Source organism: Monodon monoceros, unplaced genomic scaffold (genome assembly GCF_005190385.1).
Source record: "Monodon monoceros isolate NGI ecotype Baffin Bay Population unplaced genomic scaffold, NGI_Narwhal_1 Super_Scaffold_14, whole genome shotgun sequence".
NCBI lineage: Eukaryota > Metazoa > Chordata > Mammalia > Artiodactyla > Monodontidae > Monodon > Monodon monoceros.
The window spans coordinates 6,945,635-6,967,014 of record NW_021703770.1 but is presented as its reverse complement, the minus strand read 5'-3'; the positions used below and the strand labels follow the sequence as shown (position 1 = coordinate 6,967,014).

General features: G+C 50.3%; 1 protein-coding gene across 1 annotated transcript in view; it reads left to right on the top strand.

The window, feature by feature from the left end:
- The window catches only part of TG (thyroglobulin), a 242,803-nt gene that overhangs the window by 19,307 nt on the left and 202,116 nt on the right, over positions 1–21,380 (top strand). The window contains exons 11-18 of the mRNA XM_029222959.1: positions 4,177–4,416; positions 6,860–6,997; positions 7,596–7,673; positions 8,230–8,342; positions 10,348–10,450; positions 11,484–11,684; positions 17,146–17,358; positions 18,678–18,832. Coding sequence (XP_029078792.1) covers positions 4,177–4,416; positions 6,860–6,997; positions 7,596–7,673; positions 8,230–8,342; positions 10,348–10,450; positions 11,484–11,684; positions 17,146–17,358; positions 18,678–18,832 — 1,241 coding nt within the window. The remainder of the gene's footprint in view (positions 1–4,176; positions 4,417–6,859; positions 6,998–7,595; positions 7,674–8,229; positions 8,343–10,347; positions 10,451–11,483; positions 11,685–17,145; positions 17,359–18,677; positions 18,833–21,380) is intronic.

Sequence of the window (21,380 nt, the reverse complement as noted above, 5' to 3'; positions counted from 1 at the left end):
AGTTAATGTAATTCATTTTTAAATTTTCATATAATCGATTATTTAAATCAATGCCTCAAATTTTAACTGGATGTCTTCTGTGTGCAAAGCATTATCTTAGCCCAGTGAAGGCTATAAAGTGAATATGACCTGGCTCTTGCTCCGTATGGCGAATGCTTTAGTAATCTGTCCTAAGTAGGTGCATCGTTTGGTTAACCAGCACATATTGTGATGGTTTTGTTACTTATAAGGACACTGCTAGGTGCTCTGGACCTCAGGAAGAGCTTCTGTCTTCAAAGTGCCTTTGTTTATCGATACTTGAGGGGGGTTAACTCAAGGGCTAATTGAAGAGCTGCTGAAGGAGGTCTGTGAGTTCAGCTTTGTGGCAGAAGACTTACAACAAAGCTATGGTGTATAACATAAACAGAATGAAGCTGACTCTGTGTCTTAAACTAAAATGCCTTACCACCAAATAGCCATGCCATCAGTTTGAAGGAGCAACCAGACAGATTCAACACTGGTATTACCAAAGCAGAATCTCACTAACTAGCAGTTGTTAATTTTACAGGTAATATTATAGCTGTTTAAGTCCAATAACATCTCTCCATTCATCCTTTGCAATGTTCAACATTGTCCAGACCTTTCTGGCTATTGTTAAAATTAATCAGACAATTTTTTTAATTTTAATTTTTTTATTTAAAAAATTTAAACAGTTTTTAAAGGTTACAGTCCATTTACAGTTACTACAGAATATTGGCTATATTCCCCATGTTGTACAATTCATCCTTGAGCCTATCTTATACTCAATAGTTTGCACCTCCCACTCTCCCATCCCTATATTGCCCCTCCACTCTCACTGGTAACCACTAGTTTGTTCTCTGTATCTGTTGAGTCTACTTCTTTTTTTGTTATATTCACTAGCTTGTTGTATTTTTTAGATTACACATATAAGTGATATCATACAGTATTTGTCTTTCTCAGTCTGACTTATTTCAGTTAGCATAATGCCCTCCAAGTCCATCCATGTTGCTGCAAATGGCAAAACTTTATTCTTTTTTTATGGCTGAGTAGTATTCCATTGTGTGTGTGTATGTGTGTGTGTGTGTGTGTATGTATATACACCACATCTTCTTTATCCATTCATCTGTTTACGGACACTTAGGTGTCTTCTTTATCCATTCATCTGTTTATGGGCACTTAGGTGGCTTCCATATCTTGGCAATTGTAAATAATGCTGCTATGAATACTGGAGTGCATGTATTTTTTTAAATTAGTGTCACTATTTTGACATTAGCCGAAGCTTAGGCTTTAGCAGAAGTGGGTTTTGGGTGATAGGAATATGGGATGAGAACGGTAATTCCCTGGGCATCTTGAACAGCCTGGAGACCCACTACTAGGATTCTCCTTTAACATGTCAAGTCCTAGCGATGGGCTGACCTTCAAAGTCAACACACAGATGTCAGCATGACTGTTATATAAGAAGTCTCATTTATTTTTTGAGATTCTCTGGACCAATGGTCAGGTCTCCTACACGGGGACATTCCTGTATTTTTAGATGATTTAAGGCTGAATTTGGTCCTCTTTGGATCTAATTTTTGGGGCCTGAGTTGCTGATACCAAAAGCACCTAGTAAATTCAGTAGCTAGTCTTATTCACTTTGAGACCTTATTCACCAAAGCGTTGGAGCTGAACTTAGAATATACCACCTCTTTCACTGAGTAAAGTGAGGCTGTGTAGAGTAGGCCACCCGGGTTTATAGAATAATCCACTGGGAAGAAAGTATTAGAACTTCCATTTATACTTAGCATTTTATCTCTTCCTTTTACATTTCTGTTTTTGTTTTTGCCATTAATTGTTGACAGCTGAAACAGCTGAGAAAACCGTACCCAGCACCTTCTTATACCGGTACATACATATGCTTTGTAAATAAAGAAATGCACATGTTTGGGGGTGCATGTTCAAACTCTTTCGTTGATAGGGGTGTGTTATCAGAAGGGCTTGGTGGCCATTGGTTCAGAGCCCTGATGCTCAAAGCATCAGACTCGAGCAGCATCAGCACCACTTTGGGAACTTGTCAGAAATTCAGAATCTCGGACCCCACCTGCTTAATCAAAATCTGCATTTCTGCAAGACCCCCAGGTGGATCTAATGCTCCCTAAAGTTTGAGAAGGATGGACCTAGAAGACAGAGCCCTAGGCATCTTGAATCCGGGTTCTGTTACCTCCTACTCTGTGAGCTAGAGAAAGGTCGTCCGTCTTAGTCTTAGTTTCATCTGTAAAATCTGGGTTATGACAGATAACTACTTCAAAAGTGTCGGTGTGAGAATTATAGCAGATAATAGATGGGAAGTGCCAGGTCCAGTACATAGAAAGTCCTCAACTAACTGGATTAATACAACTGACAGTAAGTAAGGAGGTGACCAGTAACTTCCTACACACATGCAGGGATGATGGCTCCTGCCTTTAGGGGTATGATGTCAGGTCCTGTCCATATTGCCATCTCTGGCCTGTTTGCAGTTTGCTTTCTTCACTTCATATGCATTTATGGACCACCTACTATGTGCACTGTGCCATGTGATGGGGAAACAATCATGAGAAAGTTATGGTGTCTGTCCTCCAGGGGCTCAGAGCCTAGTGTGGGAAACTGACTTGTCATCGGGTAATAAACTGAAATGATAGAACAGAAGTGTGAACACAGAAGACACGATGGAGGATGCCCAGAGAATGGGGCTACTCACCGAATGGGGAGTTGGGGAAAGATTTGCATGGCATGAGCTTCTGGATCGTGAGGGATGTTTGCCCAGCCCTTCCTGACAGAGGAAATAGATGTGCCGGGTCAGGGAGACTGTGAAAGGGTCTGCTTTGTTGGGGATGGGTGGAGAAAGGTGGTAGGAAGGGGGGCAGGGTACTTAGGAGGGAATTATAGAAGGAGAGACTAAAGGTAAATTGGGGCCAGATTTTCAAAGGTCTTAAGTGTCCGGTTATGGAATCTTCATTCTATTCTGAAAGACATGAGCAGTAAGCATAGAGTTTTGAATGTGAACTTTTGCTTCAGGGATTCCAAATCCGTGGGATTGAGAGAATAGATTTTTTGATCAAGAACATCCACAGAAATCAATGTCTTCAAATCCTAGATGTCAAGAATTTCTGGTAATCCTGTGCTCTCAAAAGAATCTACTGAACACATTCACTGTTGAATTCAGTGTGATTGATTGAAATAAATAAAGCTCGGTGGCTTTTTATAGTAGTAACAATTTCAAGGACAACATGTACCAGACATGTGCCAACGACTTCAGCTGCCACACTCATAGAATAATTACAAAAACCCTATGGCGTAGATTCCCTGATTATCCCCATTTCACAGATCACAAGACTGAAGCTCAGAAAAGTTAAGTACATTATTACGCAGCTGATAAGAGATCATGCTGACATTTGAACCCAGAGGTCTCTGAGAGTCATGCTCTTTCCTTTTCACAAGAATAACTCTTTACTAAATTACAATGCCTTCTTTCAACTTTTGATATCCATCTACCCATCCACTCATCCATCCATTCGTCCATTCCCCCATTTATCCATCCGTTCCCCCATCTATGGTCTATACATCCATCCATCCATCCACTCATCCACCCATCCGTCCATTCCCGCATTTATCCATCTGTTATCCATCAATCCATCCATCTGTCCATCCTTCCATTTGAGGCAGCTGGTCAACATCACTGGTTCTAGAGTCATACTGACTAGACTGGAATTCTGAAGCAACTATTTGCCAGCTAGGAGCTTGTTTAAAGTTAAATGACTTCACCATGACTCAGTTTGTCATCTGAAGCACACACATAATAATAACATCATATTGGGCTGTTTAATAAATTAAATTAAATTGTTTGTGTAAATGTTCATAGTACAATGCCTGGCATGAAGTAAACATTAACTACTACTAATCTTCTTACAAAATAGATACTCCATAAATGTTGAGTGAATGCAATTGTGGAGACAAAACAGGAAGAACATTTCGGGTTGTGGAAAGAGCTGAGGTGAAGGAAACAGCTGAGGCAGAAATGTGTGTGTGAGTGTGTGTGTGTGTGTGTGTGTGAGAGAGTGTGTGTGTGAGTGTGTGTCTACATGCTCACAATACTTCAAAGGGGTCAAAGGGAGCAACACGAGGTGGATGAATCCGTCTGTGATGTCTTTACTCCCCTAGGTCCTGGCTCTTGTGAGGCAGTGAAGCTTCGTGTCCTGCAGTTCATTAAGGAAGCAGAAGAGATCGTCATGGATTCCAACAGTTCTCGGTTCCCTCTGGGAGAGAGTTTCCTAGCGGCCAAAGGAATCCGGCTGACGGACGAGGAGCTGGCCCTTCCTCGCCTCTCCCCGCCCCGGGAGACTTTCTTGGAGAAGTTTCTGAGCGGGAGTGATTATGCCATTCGATTGGCAGCTCTGTCCAGTGAGTGCCCCGTGCTTCTGGTTTCTTGTTCCTTCTTTGGGGGAAGCAAGAGCTTGAATTAGTTCCTCTTCAGTCATCTTCAGGACTGTGGTTTCCCTGGGCCCATGGATTCCGGAAAAGACAAAGGCTTTTTGTGATCCCAGCCAAAGCTGGAATTTTGCACACCTCTCCAAGATGTCCCCCGATCCTCCAGCAGAGCCCCTTGGGGGCAGGGCTTCACATTTTGTATGGCAGATGGTGCCTGCCGCCCACCAGGAAGCCAAGCATTCTGGTTAGAAGGTTCAAATATGTGAGCCCCAAATGCTCCCATTCCCCTCATGGCCTGTTCTGAGGCTTCCCCCCATTTCCAAGGATTCAGGAACACCCCTCCAAGGAGGAAAGGAGAGGAACCCTCCTAACTGACGAACTTCTGGGTTTAGGCACCTTCCTCATGTGAGCGAATCTAATCCAGGTAGTAATTCCAAAAAGCACAACTTAGTACCTGCATATAACAGAAGTATGCTCAGAGGACTGACACTGCTCTGGCCTAATCACAGCTCAACGTTTCAACTAATTGAAATGTACCTCTGGCCAGGCACTTCTGTGCTAAGCAGATTACCGCATCTTTGCATTTGATCCTCCAACAGCCCCATGAGAATGATGCTGTAATCCCCATCTTTGATCCTTTTCAAATGTGGAAACAGAGGTTAAGTCGCACGCCCAAGTTCACCTAATTAATAACTAGCAGAGCCTGGATGCGATGCTGGTGGTTTGGCCCCCGGGCCTCCGTCCCATGCCCCTGCTGCCTGGTATGGCCAGGCTCGGAGCCTAGATTGGTCTCATCCCAGAGCCCCGTCTCATCCTCCAGCACCTGCAGCCTACTCTGGCAGCAGGGTCCCATGTCCCTGCAGTCCTCTCGCTGACCCTGCACCAACTTGGCAGGGAGGACCGATTCGTCCATCTCCAAGCAGACCCGAGTTCCCAGCCCCTTGTCAGCTTAGCTGATTCCCTGTCAGGGGTTCTCTGGGCTTGGGCCACAAAACAGCAAAGCAGTGTTCCCCTCACATCTGTACTGAGATGACGAGCGCCCACGCCCAGGGGCTGGAGCCTCCCTGCTTTCGTGTTCCTGGCATGTCTGCCGCCACCTTGACATTGGGTTTCGCATGTCTTTATTTCCTTAACCACATGTGAGAGTCTCCCAAGAGCCATCTTTGTTTCCTGCTTCTCTCGCTCACCAGCCGTTGCTTTGGGAGGACAAGGCACCCGCCTTATTCTTTATATCCTGGGCCTAGAGCAGCACTCAACACATAGTGGGAACCTGGAGGATGTTGCTTAACCACCCTTCATTCTTTCCTCCTCTTTTTTTCTCTTCTCCTTCCTTCCCTCCCCTCACGCCCAGGTACTTTCTTTCTCTGTTCCTTAGAGACTTGGAGATTCTGCTTTGGGCAGGAAACCAGTTTTTAAAAATTTTGTGCATGGGCAGGGTATGATGTAATCAAAGAGAGGGGGAGGGACTGATGCCCCTTGAGTTGTGACCACATTGGTTAGAGAGGGAAATTTAGAGGAAGGGAAGAGAGAACGGTTGGCACCATAGGGATTTATTCGCTGAATGGTATGATGGCATATTCCTCAGAAGTCAGGCTAAGGAAGTTGCCCTCCACCAAGCCACTGGCTCTGATTTTGCATGTCTGACATCACTGGGAAAAAAGGAAGTGTCTATAGAGAAGGACCAGGGTTGGTCACTTTCCTTGGCATCCCTGCAAATGAGAAGAGGCACGTCTACTGTTGCAGAGGAGAGGAAGCTCTTGGTGTGCAAACCTCCATGTCCTGTAGAGTACAGGGATCGAAGGCCCAGCGCAGAAAAAGATTGAGGGCCACAAAGTGTCTTTGACCATCAGAACCTGGTAGCAGTGTCCCAGGTCCTCGTGAGGGGGAGGGGTGGGCGCAGGAGGAAAGGGAGCTGCTACGCAGCTGTGCGTGGCACACAGTCAACGTGTGATAAGTATCATCAGTGATCACTGCTATCTCATGTGCCTGAAGACACTGTGTCGACCTGATCAGCTCTAAATGAGAATTCCTGAAGAAGGAGGAACAGTGATTCCATTTCTTCAAACTTCAGCCGACACTTTTCTTTTCTTTTTCTTTTTTTTGGCCGCGCCTTGCAGCTTGTGGGATCTTAGTTCCCCCACCAGGGATCAAATCCGTGCAGCCTGCAGTGGGGGGAATTCCCATCAGCTAACATTTTAGTTTTATGTTTTTTTACATTTTTATTTTTCATGGGCAATCTGGTGAGTGCCTACCCACTGCTCAGTGAGCCTATTTTGGGTGAAAGTGTTTGTCATATAAATAAAAAGGCTGCCTATGTTGAAACAGGGTCTGTGTGGCTGTTCTCAGGATGGAGCCTACGCAGCCCGGGCTTTGCCAGTCAGGCACTCACATCTCTGCTCCTCTCTCCTGACTCCAGCCTTTGACTTCTACCAGAGACTCCGTGTCCACCTGGGCAGATCCCCACGGGCATCCACCCCTTTGCGGTCCAGCACCTACGTGCCCCAGTGTGACGCATTCGGAAGTTGGGAGCCCGTGCAGTGCCACGCCGCAACTGGTGAGGGGGGCGGGTGCCCTGGGGAGGCCAAGTGACGCCACTTAGAGGAAAGAGCCCGGCTCTGGGGGCAAGTGAACTGGACCCTAGGCCCCTGTTTGGCGGCTGGGGGCAAGTCCTTTAGTTTCTCTGGCCTCTGGTTGTCCCATCTGTACAATGGGAGCAGTGGCCTTCTACCAGCCCAAAGGTCACGTGAGTGGTTGCTGAGGTTTCTGGGTGTTAAGGCCTGTGATTGTGGACAATGTTGGGGAGGGCAGACAGATGGGAGGATGGGAGAGGGACCTTATTGGCACTGCTATGCATGCAAATAAGGAAAGGTTTTTAAAATTTTTAAAAGATTTTTATTGGAGTGCAGCTGATTTACAGTGTTGTGTTAGTTTCAGGTGTACAGCAAAGTGAATCAGTTATGCATATACATATAGCCACTCTTTTTTAGATTCTTTTCCCCTATAGGCCATTACAGAGTATTGAGTAGAGTTCCCTGTGCTGTACAGTAGGTCCTTATTCGTCATCTGTTTTATATATAGTAGTGTGTATTGCGGGACACTCGGGGCAGGTCCCTCAGGGCGCTTCCTGAACTCTGGCTGTGGCTCTTTTCCAGGGCACTGCTGGTGTGTGGACGGGAAGGGAGAGTACGTCCCTACCTCGCTGGCTGCCCGCTCCCCTCAGATCCTGCAGTGTAAGAGAAGCCCCCCTGACCCGGGCGGTGGGTGCTCTGGTGGGTGGTTTCCACTCCCAGCCTGGGGAGGCTCCGTGGGCCAGCCCTCAGACGAGCCCCTGAGGGCAACCAGACCACACCTCCTCTAGTCCCCAGGCCTGGAAGACTCTCCCTGAGCTTGGCCCTTCCTAATTGGTGCTCCTTGTTTCCCAGGTGGAGAGAGGCAGCTGCGGGGGGAGAGGGAGCCCCAGGTCTCCCCGCTGCACCTGCTCCCTGGGCAGTTTCTGCCACTTCTGTACTTTCAGCAGCCACCTCGCATCTGGTCTATAGTCCAGCCTCTCTCCTGAGTTCAGAGCCGTGCAATCAAGCGCTCACATTACACCTCAGAGATGATACGTCCCATGTGGGTCTTTGTCCCAGAATCTCAGCCTGCTTCTTCTCTGAGGTTCCAGCTCTATGTATAAGGCACCTCCATCCACCCAGATGCACGGCTCTGACACTCGGGCCAACCTGGGTTCCCCACCCTTCCTTGGCACCCATGGCCAGTCTGTTAAGAGGTCCTCTCTCTCCCCGCCAGGCCCCACCAGCTGTGAGAAGTCTCGAGCCAGGGCGTTGCTTTCCAGTTGGAAACAGGCTGGTTCCCAAGGAAACCCATCTCCAAAAGACCTGTTCATCCCAACCTGCTTAGAGGTAAGCCTCTGAAGGCCCAGGAAGGTTTGAGAGGGAAGCTAGAACTTCCTGGATGGTAATTTTTCTAGTTTTCAATAAATTTGTTTTAGCTGAAAACTCACAGGAGTTCTAGACCTGGGTTTTTGTCCCAGCCCTGGCTGACCCTAGCTGTGTGAACTTGGGTAATTTACTTACCTTCTCTGTGCTTCTCTGTACTTTGTTTTATCCTAAGATCAGGCCACATTTTAATCTTCCCTAGCGCTAGGATTGTTTTGAGGCCCTAAGGAAATATCTTTAATGAGAACTCTTTGAAAAATAATCTACACATATATAGTTTCTGAGGCCATTTGCCACATCACCATGCTCATCACATTTTAGCTTCTCAACATAAATGGGGGACGAAATATATTTCCCTCCACAGCTCCGTGGATGGTTGTCATGATTTAGTGCAGTGACTGATGTGAAAGCTCTTAGAGAAAAGCTTCTTGCTGGAATCAACCACTTAGGTGCCAAATGATGGAAATCTCTGTGCCTCAGGCCCCTTTCCCTGAAGTAGGGGTGATAGGAACTCCGCCACCCACTCTGCTAGGCTCCAAGAGGCTCCAAGAAAATCAGATGAAATCAGCAGTGTAGAGGTTAGTGGAACTGCAAATTACTGAGCAAAAGTTTCCTTATTATTATTCCTCATTATTATTATTGTTTGGTGCTGTAAACATGGACCCCAATTATGATGGAGTTTTATAGAGAAATTTAATCTTTTATTTTGGCTCACAGCCCCCTACCACTGGAATGAGAGTCTGCTCCATCATCCGGGGTGGCAAGTTCACCCATGGAGGAGGAGAGGCAGAAACCACAGCTCTGATGGAGGGAAAAGGGGTTCAGAGCAGGTCCCAGAGAACCTCTGATCGTTTGGTTTTCCAGCCTGTCTCCTGGAGCACCCAGGTGCCAGGAAACAGGACCCAAGACGTCCACTGCCCAAACTGGATGGCTATACCTTGGACCCAACTCCCGAAGAAAAGTCATGTTAATGGCTAAAGTGTTCTCCATTTTAAGCCTTTATCCCATATTTTCTCAAACCTTTGCTTGGCTTTGACTCTTACCTGTGTAGCTAAAAAGCCGTCATCACCTGATTTCTCTGGGCCTCTCTGAGTAGAATGAGGAGAGTGGGCTCTCTACCTCCCAGGGACTGAATGACACCCCCGGGGGGGGGCCTCCTGGTCATGTTCTCTGTAAATGTCGGGTGTTGTTATGATCGTCATTTCTTGTCTGTGAACATGGCACAGCAGAGTATAAACGAACAAGTGCCCAAGAAAAGCCAAGGAAACCTCCAGTGACGGCCAGGAAGCTTGGGGGAGCTGCCCTCTCCCGACACCTGCTGTTACACACGCTCAGGAGAGATGATGTTTTCTTCCATCAAGGGTTCTGAGAAGGAACGTGCTCAAGGGTCCATCTAGTCCCACCTCCTTCTTTTTTAGATGAGGAAACTCTCCCTAGTGAATCGAAGGAGCGTTCCCAGCATCCCCCAGCTGGCCCTGGGGCAGGCCGAGGAGACAGGGGCCTCGGTCAGGGTTTGGGTGGCTGCCTTTTACCTTTTCTTTAACACCTGTTACAGGTGTTACAGACTCCCTTTCTCCGAGGGATGCTTGCTGAAAATCATTTCTGGAATGGGAGGCATTATTTCAAGAGAGTGGCTGGGCTTTGGGGCTGGATGGGTTTAGGCCCAGCCAGGGTCTGCCACTCCCCAACCTATGGGATGTTGTTCTGTCACTTTCCCTCTCTGAGTGAGCCTCAGTTTCACCTGCCCTAAAATGGGTTAACTGTGGTTCTTGTTCTCATGGGGTTGTTAAAATCACCAACTCAAATAATGTGTGTAAAGGGTCTGGAAGAGGACAGCACCTCCCCCCACCCCTTCCATTTGGAGAAGCCATCCCCAGTGGTTCTGAAGGAACATTCTTGACATCTGGCTACCGACCTATCAGCTACAAAATCACCTGCCCTTGGTGACACGACCTCGGCTTTGTTTCAGACAGGAGAGTTTGCCAGGCTGCAGGTGTCAGAGGCCAGCACCTGGTGTGTGGACCCGGCCTCAGGAGAGGGCACACCGCCTGGCACAAACGGCAGTGCCCAGTGTGAGTATGGCTCCTCCCCCGTTACCCCCTACCCCACCCATGAGCACCGGGTATGGAGCCCCAAGAGCTGGGGCTTCGCGTCCCAGCTCGGCCACTTCCAGAGCTGCGCAAGCCTCTAACCTCACTGTGCCTCAGTTTTCTCACCTATGAAATAGGGACAATATTCCTCCACTTCAGTGGGTTCTTGGGAGAAATACACACAGCAGGGATTGGGGCTGCGCTTCGTAACTAGAGGCGCAAACCAGCGCTGGTCCCTATTAAAGTGGGCACTGGTGCTTTCATGGGGGACCAGCTGTGCAGCACGGATGCCATCACAGGCTCCAGCCTGGCTCTGCCGTCTGGTTTCCACGGTGAGGTCAAGACGATGTCCCTAAAGTGCAGACGTGTTTATGTCCCTCCTCTGCCTGGAACCCATCGACACTCCCCATGGTCCTTAGGGCCAACCTCTTTGCTGTGGCTCATGGGCCCCTGTGTGTGTGGTTCCTGTAGCTTCTTTTGCTTCTCTTGTTTCTCCATCTCAGCATCAAGATCCAGGTCTAATAGACTGTAGTCAGACGTTTCAAGCAGGCAGACACTCTCTTCCCCCGGGGGCCTTAATGTGTTCTGGTTCAGCCTCTGCAAACCTCCCACCCCTCCCCCTACCAGCTGGCTAAATCTTACTCAGCCCACCCACAGGTCCCTCCAGGAAGCCTTTGCGGGCCTCCCCCTTCCATGGCGGAGTTCACTACCTTCCTACGGACTCCTAAACTGCCCTGCACATCTCCTGTTGTTGCCCTTATCATCTGAACTGTGGTTGCTCACGTGTGTGTGTGTGTGTGTGTGTGTGTGTGTGTGTGTGTGTGTGTATGGAGCAGATAGGGGAGTACAGACTTGAGCGAGGCCCAGGCTTTGCCCTGTCCTAGTTCAACACCCCAGTTGGGAGGCACCCCAGACCCTGGGGCCCTGCAGGCAGGTGGCAGTCGGTGGTGGGTGGTGACAAGGGCTATGGCAGCTTCACGGACAAAGGGCCCATGGGGCTTGTCTTTGCATCAAGGCCCGAGCCTCTGTGAAGTACTCCAGAGTGGAGTTCCCTCCAGGAGAGCCAGCCCTGGCTACACCCCAGCCTGCACGGCGGAGGATGGAGGCTTCTCCCCAGTGCAATGCGACCCGTCCCAGGGCAGCTGCTGGTGTGTCCTGGGCAGCGGAGAGGAGGTGCCTGGGACCCGCGTGGCTGGGAGCCAGCCGGCCTGTGAGAGTAAGTGGTGATGCTGCAGAGGGGCTCCCTGGGCTGGTGGGGTCCTGCTCATCTCTTCCTTTGTCCCGGCTGGGGTTGGGGGGACTCCAAAGGTGCCAGGACAGTGGGGACAGGAAGGGAGACAAGGGAACCGCAAGAGGGATGTGGTCGCAGTTGATTCCCGTGATGCTGAAACTGCGTCTACTTCGTACCAATGCCCAGCCCTGGGGCTCAAACCAAGGAGAGCCCGTGCGGGGACCTCCTGAGCCGGTGCCTCACAAAGCTCAGGCCTGCTGAGGGGTGCCGGGTCTTGGTCTCCCCATCCTCGAGTGGGGAGGAGGGTAACACACAGCAGGATCTCAGTGTGGGTGGGTCCATCCCAGCCAGGGAGCTTTAGGAGTCTGTGGAGGTGTCGATCTGTTTATTTTTATTTCTAGTTTAAAAATCATTTGGATATCAGATATTGAAACATATCTCTTATGAATATATATTATACTATTGAAATACATTATTACTTATTAAAATATATTATTTAATTATCAGTTACTTACCTTTCATTCCTCCTATATACTCAAGTCACAGGACATTGCAGTCACGCTAAAATTTATGGGCACAGGTAGGTTACATTATCTGTGACTTTCGTTTCAGAACAGTAAATGAAGACATTGCAAAATATTTATTACAAATTGGGATGTTGGGTCTGGCAGGGTTGAGGGATATTGTACTAAATACTAATTTTATTGCAATTGCCTTTCTTTTGCTGTCCTTATTGTTTCGTTGCCTTATTTTTAACTTTTGCAGTCTATAAGCAACATTTTGGAACTGCGGACACATTTAATTAGGTCCAGTGATTTCTATGCGTAAAGAGAATTTTTATATTTGTAAATTTATATTTATATTGTAAAGAGACAGGGGGTCTCTTCAAAGGAAGGGTGGGAAGGAAGAGTCATCTGCTCTCTTTGTGGGGCTCTGTCCCCTTCTGTCCATTTCCTCACCTGACCCTAACCTGTGGCGTGTGCCCACGGCTCTCACCACACGCCTTTTCTCCCAAGCCCCCAACTCCCCCTCTCTGTACGGGGCCTGCTTCAAGGGCCTCAGCAGGTGCCATCATGCAGGGAACATAGTAGGTGGTTGATGGGTATTTATGAGCAGAGCTGCCTGCCAGATGCTGCCGAGAGAAGTGATGTGGCAGCCTTAGGGTTGAACTTGCAGGGCATCTAAGAGTGGTCTGCACTGTTTGGGACCCAGGAAACAGCCTAATGTGTCTCCTGCAGGAACAGGTCCGGAAGCACAGCTCTTCTGAGGCCTGAGAAGACTCCATGCGGCTTGGCCTTGCAGGATTCCACGATAATAACTTACCTGTGCAGGGATTTACCTGTTAAAATGTGCTTTTCACATTACTTATCCCATTTTTGCCTCCCAGCGATGCAGGTAAATAGAACAGTCCTACTCCCCATTATACAGATGGCAAAACTGGGACTCACAGAAGCTCTTTAACATGTTGAAAGCCACACCTCTGGCAAATGGAACAGCCAGCGCTAACGAAGCCCCTTCCTGCTGACCTACTGCAGAGCGTGGTGGAGAAAGCTCAGATGTAGGGGCCAGACAGACAGACCTGAGTGTCAGCTCTGCCACCTCCCTTGCGGGTGACCTTGGGCTAGTCCCTTAACCTCTCTGGACCACAGGTTCCCAATCTGTGAAATGGGCATGGGAAATTGTAGCTATTTCTTAGAGTCATCGTTAAGATTAATTCAAATAGTCTCTGTAAACAGCTTCACCTGGTGGCTCAGAGGGCAGCCTCCAGGGCCAGGCCTGGCTCCCCACTTGCTGCTGTAGGACTTAGGGCAGAAATTTAAGGTCCCGCTTCTTCGGGGTCCTCACCTGTGGGATGAGGGTGACAACAGTCTTGCTTCACAGAGATGCTGTGAAGATGAAATCAGTTCTTGGGAGATGCTTGGGCGGCCCTGGCACGCAGTAAATGCGCCGTGTGCACGAGCTCCTGTATGAGGGGCCGGAAGCAGGATCTGGTTTCTAGTCCAGTCACCAGCACGTGTCCCAGGCAAGCCACTCAGCTGCTTTGAGCCTTCGCTCTCCTAGCCTCTAAAATGGCAATGATGCAGTTATCCTTTGGAAGGACTGCGTGAGATTAAGGAGGTAGAGTGCCCTCTCCATGCTGGCCTGCTGTGGGTGTTCAGTTCACGTCAGTTTCCATACTTCTTCTTTTTTCCCTCCTCCCCAACCATGGAGGCTGGATGAGTCAAACCATAGCCAGGGAGTCTGCATTTCAGTGAAACTGGGGAGGAAGGCCGTGGGAAAGCAGGTCGGCTGGGCAGGGTGAGACGCTGGCGAGAGGAACGTCTGTGTCTCAGACGACGCGTAGACCCCAGGAGGAGATGCCTTCCCAGCCAAGTCAAAGCACTCACTGGCCCACTCCCAAAAAAGGCCATGGAGGGGAACCAGAAGAGCCCCAGGGTACAGAGCCATCCTGGGGGCCTGGAGGGGAACCTGCATTTATTGAGGTTTACTCTGTGCACCAGGGGCTCACATGTGCACATTCCCTCACTGACACCTCGCTTTTCACACACACATGCACACACACCTGGCACACTCGTGGAGAACATAGATTCTGGGGTCCGGTTGTGCTGTGTCCTAGCTCTCGGGTCACAGGCGAGATATTTACCCTCAGTGTGCCTCAGCGTTGGCATCTGGGAAATGAGGATAGTGGGACCTACCCCTCAGCTTTGTGGGGAGAATTGAAGGAGTTGGTATTGGTGATGCTCTTAACAGTATCCCGGGCACGTACCAAGGGCCGCACAGTGGTTTTTAAATAGAGGTGTGGTACTGGAGGTTCAGATGGTGAGGGGTTTTCCCTGGGGTTCCGCGGGAAGGATGAGAGCCAGTTCTGGGCCCACATATGGGTCCAGCTGGGGATCCTGCATGTGTCCTGAGAGGGGCCTGGCCGAGTAGTTGCAGGAAGCCTCGGAGGACAGAGGAAAGAGCGTGGGCTGGAGGTGCGGGGGCATGCAGGTTCCAGTTCCGCTCTGCCTGGCGTGAGGAGGAGCTTGGCCTCGTCAGCCTCAGTGGCCTTGGCTGCAAATGGGGGCCTGGCTGCTGGTGTGGGAAGCCCCTCGCAGGTCCTCGGCCCGCGGCCCGGGCGCCCTCCCACGTGAGAGGTCACAACTCAGCGGTGCTCTGGCTTTCCAGGTGCCCAAAACCTTCCCTCCTGTACTTGGCCCGCCTTGGTGGTCGGAAGTGCCAGGGACCTTTATCGCCATCCTAGAGGTCGGACACGGAGGCTCAGAGACGTATGGGGCTGTGCACAATCACGTGCTCAGCACGGAGGGGTGGAGTCCTCCCCCAGCCTGGCGAGCCCGCTGTCTAAGCCAGAAATAGGGCCGGGGCCTGGGAGACGTCCATGAGCCATTATAACACCGAGTGTTGCGGGCTCTGGAAAGGGTATGCTGGAGCCGGGGAGCCCAGGGAAGAGCACCCTTCCATCCCTCAGCAGCGCCAGACTAAAGGGTCTTTCCCTGCTGGGATAGTGCTTCGGTTCAAAGAACGAGCACTCAAGCCCTGGCTCTGTCCCTCCAAATCCTCAAACCTCAGTTTCGTCATCTGTAAAAGGGAGATGATAAAGCCGGGGATCCCTGCTTCATAGGGCTGTTTTGAGTGAGGTCCAGTTAAGTATTGATCATGACAGAGTTAAACAACCTCTAAAATTCGTGGTAAATATCAGCTATTATTTCTCTCAGAAGTTTACCCTTGTGGTGCATCAAATGCTATTTCATTGCTCTGACAGGGTGAGTTCATATCGTATAATTTCCAATCAGGCAATAATGTATTACGCTTGTTGTTATTGTTAATAATAATAACATTAATGACCATTTATTAGCTGCCAGTAACTCCTCTGAGCTCTTTACATGCCTTAATTCATTTTGATTCATACCATCCCTAGGTGATAGGCACTATTGCTATCCTCACCATTTGATGGACAAGAAAACGGAGTCACAGAGACAGTAATTAACTTGCTCTAGGGGGCTCAACTAGTAAATGATTGAGCCAGGATTCAAAGCTTGCAGGCTGGCCCCATAGCCCACAGGCTGACTCTTCCCATCCCCAGCGTATACATGGTACTTGGTAAGAGCCAACTCAATAAGCCCTCAAATTACACTGCAAAAGTTTGGCCAGAGGCCATTGTCTTTATTAGATAGAAGACCCAGGCTGCCCCCTGGAGATCAAAATGGGTCATTCTCCATCTTTGAGGCCCCCAAATACTCCTGGGTCACATGTGGGTTGCAGATTTTAAAGCCAGACATATGCAGGCAGCAAGACTATGCTTCAGTCAGATGATGAACTAAACCTCTAGCCAGGTGTGAAATTGTCACATGGAGTATGTCAGTCCTTTAATTTACTTAGTTACCCACTTATTTAACACATACCCATGGAGCTTGTGTTCTGCGTCAGCATTGTGCCATGGCCTGGGTGAACAGAGGAAAGGGGTCCTCTTTCGGAGCTCAATCCAGTGGGGAGACCAGAATGCAGATAGAGTCTTGAATAATTGATAACACGGCGGGGTGGGGGTGGGGGGGGGTCTACTCCAAGTGGCCTGAGAGCTTAGAGAAAGGAGGCCTAAGTCGGCCTGGGAGAACCATGGAAGGGTTAGACAGTTTGAGGGGTTGAGCTGATAACTGAGGACCTGAAAAGAAAACTTCTAGGCAGATGAGCAGGCAGAGGGAAGGGCGTGGGGTGTGCAACCAGCCTACGGTCAGGGAACGACAACTATGGGGCAAAACGGGGCTGGGAGAGACCAGAGCAGAGAGAGGGAGTTGGGTCAGCAGGCGCTCGGGGGGTCTTGAGAGCCAAGTCCAGCTCCGTTTCTTTGCCGGCGGTGGGGACTGGATTGGACACGGGAGCAGAAGGGCAGGGGATGAGGCCCAAATGCGGAGAGCTGGCGAGGAAGCTTCGATAGCCGTTCAGGAAGAAGATGACGAATGTCTAAATGAAGGAAGTGTGGTGGGAATGAAGAGAAGTCAAGGAGGCATGAGCCACTGCCTCGGCTGATGGGCAGAGGAGGTGGGACCGTCTTGGCTGCCATGTTCCTGGCTGGAGGTGCCAGGCCTTGAGCTTGGGGTGCTGAAGCCAGAGCGGGTGTGGGCAGCAGACACTGAGCTCTGGACCCGTTGGCCTTGAGGTGGAGGAGACTGGCTGGGAATGGGACTTAGAGATGGAAGAGACGGGAAGAAGCTCGAGAGGGCCTGAGCTGGTGGTGGAGGAACGAGAGTCAGCCCTGCTCAGGCGTGTGATAAAACCAAGAGAGGATGGGCTCGGCCAGGCGGAGGGCGGGGCAGGGTGGGGGCAGGCCCAGGCTGGCCTGAGGGAAGGGAGGACAGGGGGCCCCCGTGCGAGTGAGTGGCAGTGAGGGGGTCAGTGCTCAGCCCCGGCGCTGGGCAGGTGCCCACAGCTGTCCCTGTCCTTCTCCTAGGCCCGCAGTGCCCACTGCCCTTCAATGTGTCGGATGTGGCCAGCGGGGCCCTCCTGTGCGCGCCAGCCTCAGGCCCAGGAGGGGCTGCTGTGCAGCGGTGCCAGCTGCTGTGCCGCCCGGGCTACCGGAGTGCCTTCCCGCCAGAGCCGCTGCTGTGTAGCCTGCAGAGGAGACGCTGGGAGTCGCAGCCCCCTCAGCCCCGTGCCTGCCAGCGTGAGTGGCCCCAGGAAGGGCTGCCCGGTGCCCCGCTCCCTCTCAGGGCTCGGGGCCGAGGCCTTCATCTTCCCCACTGGAGTGTAGCGTGTCCACCGTAAGCCAGGTGGCATCAGAGCAGGAGAGAAGGCCCAATGGAGCATTTTCTTCTAGAAGGAGCAGATGTGCTTCCCAGACCCCTGCGGGGGGAGCTCTATTTGTGGCTTCTCTGGAGCAATCTGCCCCTTGAGACACCTGCCATCATTTTGGGCTCTTGGATACAGGACTGCATTCAAGATACAGGTGATCCACTGGCCATATTGGTTACTATGGTGTTGGCAAGCTTAGAGCTGCTGGTCCGGCTTCTGAGAGGGACAGTGACACTGCCACGCCAGCCCTGCCCCCAGGTCCATCTGGAGCTCCGGGGTATGGCATCCTTTCTGATCACTGTGGGTCTGGGCCGTATTTAAATATGGGCAGAGCTCCTTCCTCCTGTTCTCATAGCAAACCCACTTTCACATGCACATGGCTGTGAGGCCACATCAGGCTCTGACTGCATCCGTCCTGGCAAAGGCTGGCCGTGGTTACTCACAGCCAGGCCGGGGGCGGACTCGGGGGACCGGTGCTGGGTCCACCCAGGGCAGCGGGAGGGCGTTCAGGAGAGAGACCCAGATCCTGGGACTGACTGTCACAAGGCTCTGGGTGGCTGGTAGAGCATCAAAGGACAGTATTTGCCGTAAAGCATTCTGAAAGAGAGAATACTATCCAGAAAAATTTCAAAATATGATTTGGACAAATACGTGGCCTATTTCCCTGGATGATGACAGAGTGGCCTGAGCCGAAATTAAGACCAGACTGGTCACGACTGAGCAAGGGACTTGGGAGAAGAGAGGCACAGGTCCTGAGCTCCTAAAGTGGAGTGCAGGGCTGCTGTGTACGACTGTGCAGGTTGTGCACTGAACAACCTTAGAGAAAGCCTTTCACATAGGCTGTGGTGAAACTCTTAACTGGCCAAACCAGCTGCAGTGGCCCTGTTTGAGTGCAAGGTAGTATGGAAGATTTTCCAACAAGAATGTCCAGGTCCCATGTAAATGTAAAGCAGGCTGGTTTAGAGGCTGAGGCAGGACTGAGTTTGCTGTGAGGGTGCGAAGTAATTTGAGACGAGCCGGCATGCTAGGAAGTAGTTAGACTCAGAGGGTGACAAGCAAGATGGCAGTGCTCGTGGGCTCCAAGCTAAATGAAGAAGGGTTATTTTTGCAGAGGAAAAACCAAACAGGGCAAAGAAAAGAATCCCACAGCTCTTCCACCCCTGTCTGCTGACCTCTGGTGCTTGTCTGCAGGGCCCCAGCTGTGGCAGACTCTCTGGACCCAAGGGCAGCTCCAGCTCCAGCTCCCGCCAGGCAAGGTGTGCCACGCCGACCACGCAGGCTTGCTGCCGGCTTTCCAGCATTTCCTATTAGACGAGCTCACAGCCCACGGCTTCTGTCAGATCCAGGTATGTGCCTGGCCTTCCCCACAAGGGGGGCTTGGACTGAGCTGAGGGTCACCGGGCAGAGAACCTCAGATTTCAAATGAACTTACAGTTCAACCCACGGTCCTTTTACCAATGGGCAAACTGAGGCCCAGGATGAGAAAGTAACTCAGACAAGGCTAATGACATAGAGGCAGAGGCGGATCTGGTATCCATCTCATCATTGGCCATTCTTTCTGCATAAAGATAGCAAACCAAATGCGTGCTGAGTGCTTAGATTGTGCCAGGCCCTGTGCATCCCTTAGCATGGGTTAGTTAATGCGATCCTCACTGGAGCCCTATTACTGTTACCGTGTTATTACTAGAGAGTAAAAATAATTGGCCAGAGTCACAGCTGGGAAATGGTAGAGCCAGGCCGGCTGACGTGAGGACAGAGCTGTGGTCACCATATGGTACTGTCCCCACCCATGAAGAAAGAGCCTGGGAATGGGGCAGGGAGGCTGCAGTGCTGCGACACGCTCTCTGAGCTGCTATGCCGGGCCGGTCCTTAAATCTGTGAGGAGGCATCATGGATCCTCCTTGGAAGGAAAATGTTACATGCCAACTGGAGAGACATGGTTACCAAAGAGTTTTTAGCTGTGTAATAGGCAAGGACTTTGGTGATTTGATGTCCCAAGCGTTCACAGAGGGAGTCTTTAAAAGTCACTCAGTTAAATAAGTCCTTGTTCTGCTCAAAGGCTGCTGTCTCATCAGAGCAACTCATTTCTAGCACCTCATGGTAAGAATTTCGGAGAACACACATTTTCACAAAACCAAATACAAAGAGTATTGATTTTAAAACAAAGGGAAATAAACCTTGCCCCCTTTTATCTAAAGAAAGGCACTTGCCAGCAGTATCAGCAACATTTAAGGGTTAGTGAGCACTGGCGGTATCCCTGGTGCCAGGCTGCAAGTTCAACTTTTCTTATCTCTAATGATTACAGCGCCCTGCTCAGTGGGTATCATTAGCCCTTGATTGGTAAGTGAATTAACTAAAGCCCATGGAGAGTAAGTAAGTTGCCGGAGATTTCGCATCACGGAGTAAGTCTAGACTCTCACTACACCACATTTGTTCATTCTTTCACTCATTTTCTCCCTCCTTCATTCTTCCATTTAGCAAGTGTTTGGGTGCCTGTTACAGGCCAAGCATGGTTTTAGGCACTGAGGATTGTCAGAGATAAACAAAGCCAGACACTAGTTACAGCGGCCAGGACAGATTTTCATCAGTAATATACTGATGCTCCGCAGCCCCTCAGCCTCTCTGAAGCTAATTCAATCTGTAACGTGGGGTAATGACAGTTCTGACTCCACAGGCCTGTTTTGGAGACTAAACTAGCTAACATGTTTAAAGCGCTCCACGCAGGGCCTGAATAATGGAGGATGTTCAAAAAGTGTGTGCATTGCCTCCCGGGAATGCCAGGTACCTGGCACACAGCAGTTCTCCTCCAGTGACAGCGGCACGAACCCCACGTCCACTGGTGCACCTGCACCCTGGGCGTCATGCGGTGCACGGCACACAGTAGGTGCCTGGTACCAGTCTGTGGTTTGACCTGCCATTCATGTTGAATGACCTCCTGCAGCCCAGGGCCTGTGTTGAGAGGGCATCGTCTGGACCCTGAATGAGGTGGTCGAGGTCTCTCGTGCAGCAGGCTGACAGCCAAGGCCCAGATCGACTCTGGATCGTGGGTTGGACAGATATCACTTTCCTTCACAGACCCTTCCTCTTACACAGAACCTTCTCATTCACCTCTAGATGCCCAAGCTTCTGATAAACTAACACCCCCTGGGGCTTGATATAGAAGCTCTTGGGATGTTGCTTTTGAAAGAGCACGATGGGAAGAGGGCCCAATGAGGCTTGTGTTGAACCCCGGCCCCTGCCCGGCACTGTCCCCAGGCTAACCAGGCACCACCACCGTCCATCCGCCCACCCTGCCCTGCAGACGGTCAGGGGGCACTGAGGGCCGTGCTCAGGTTGGGAGGAGAAGCCAGGCCATGTGGTCACAATGGAGGAGCTGGTGCTTCCCGGGAGGGAGGGTCGTGTCCTGCTGGATGTAGGTGTTGTGAGGACATTGGCCAAGTCGACAGAAGTTGTTTCTCCAATGAAGTACAGCCCCGTGAATTCGGAGTGTTTAGGCTTTCTTTTGTGTGTGTGTGTGTGTGTGTGTGTGTGTGTGTGTGTGTGTGTGTGTGTCTGTGCCCTTTTAATTTTATTTTTTTGAGAATCTTTATTTTTTTCTAAGTATATTTGTTTTCTTTGTAGTTTTTATTTTATTTTTACATATATGTGTATCTATTCTCTTTCAAAGTCTTTTCCTATTTACATTGGCTTTTACTCTGCTTACACCTCTGTCTGTAGGCTGTGTGACCTGAGCAGGTGATTCAACCTCTCCGAACCTGGAACCTCATTTTCCAGCTCTCTCAAGGCTGTGTCCTCCCAAACAGCTCCCACTGGGGACAGGTGGTGGGTGTAGAGCAGACCTTCTGAGGACAGGGGAGGGCTCAGGAGCTCCGATTGCCTGGGGCCAGTTCCCGG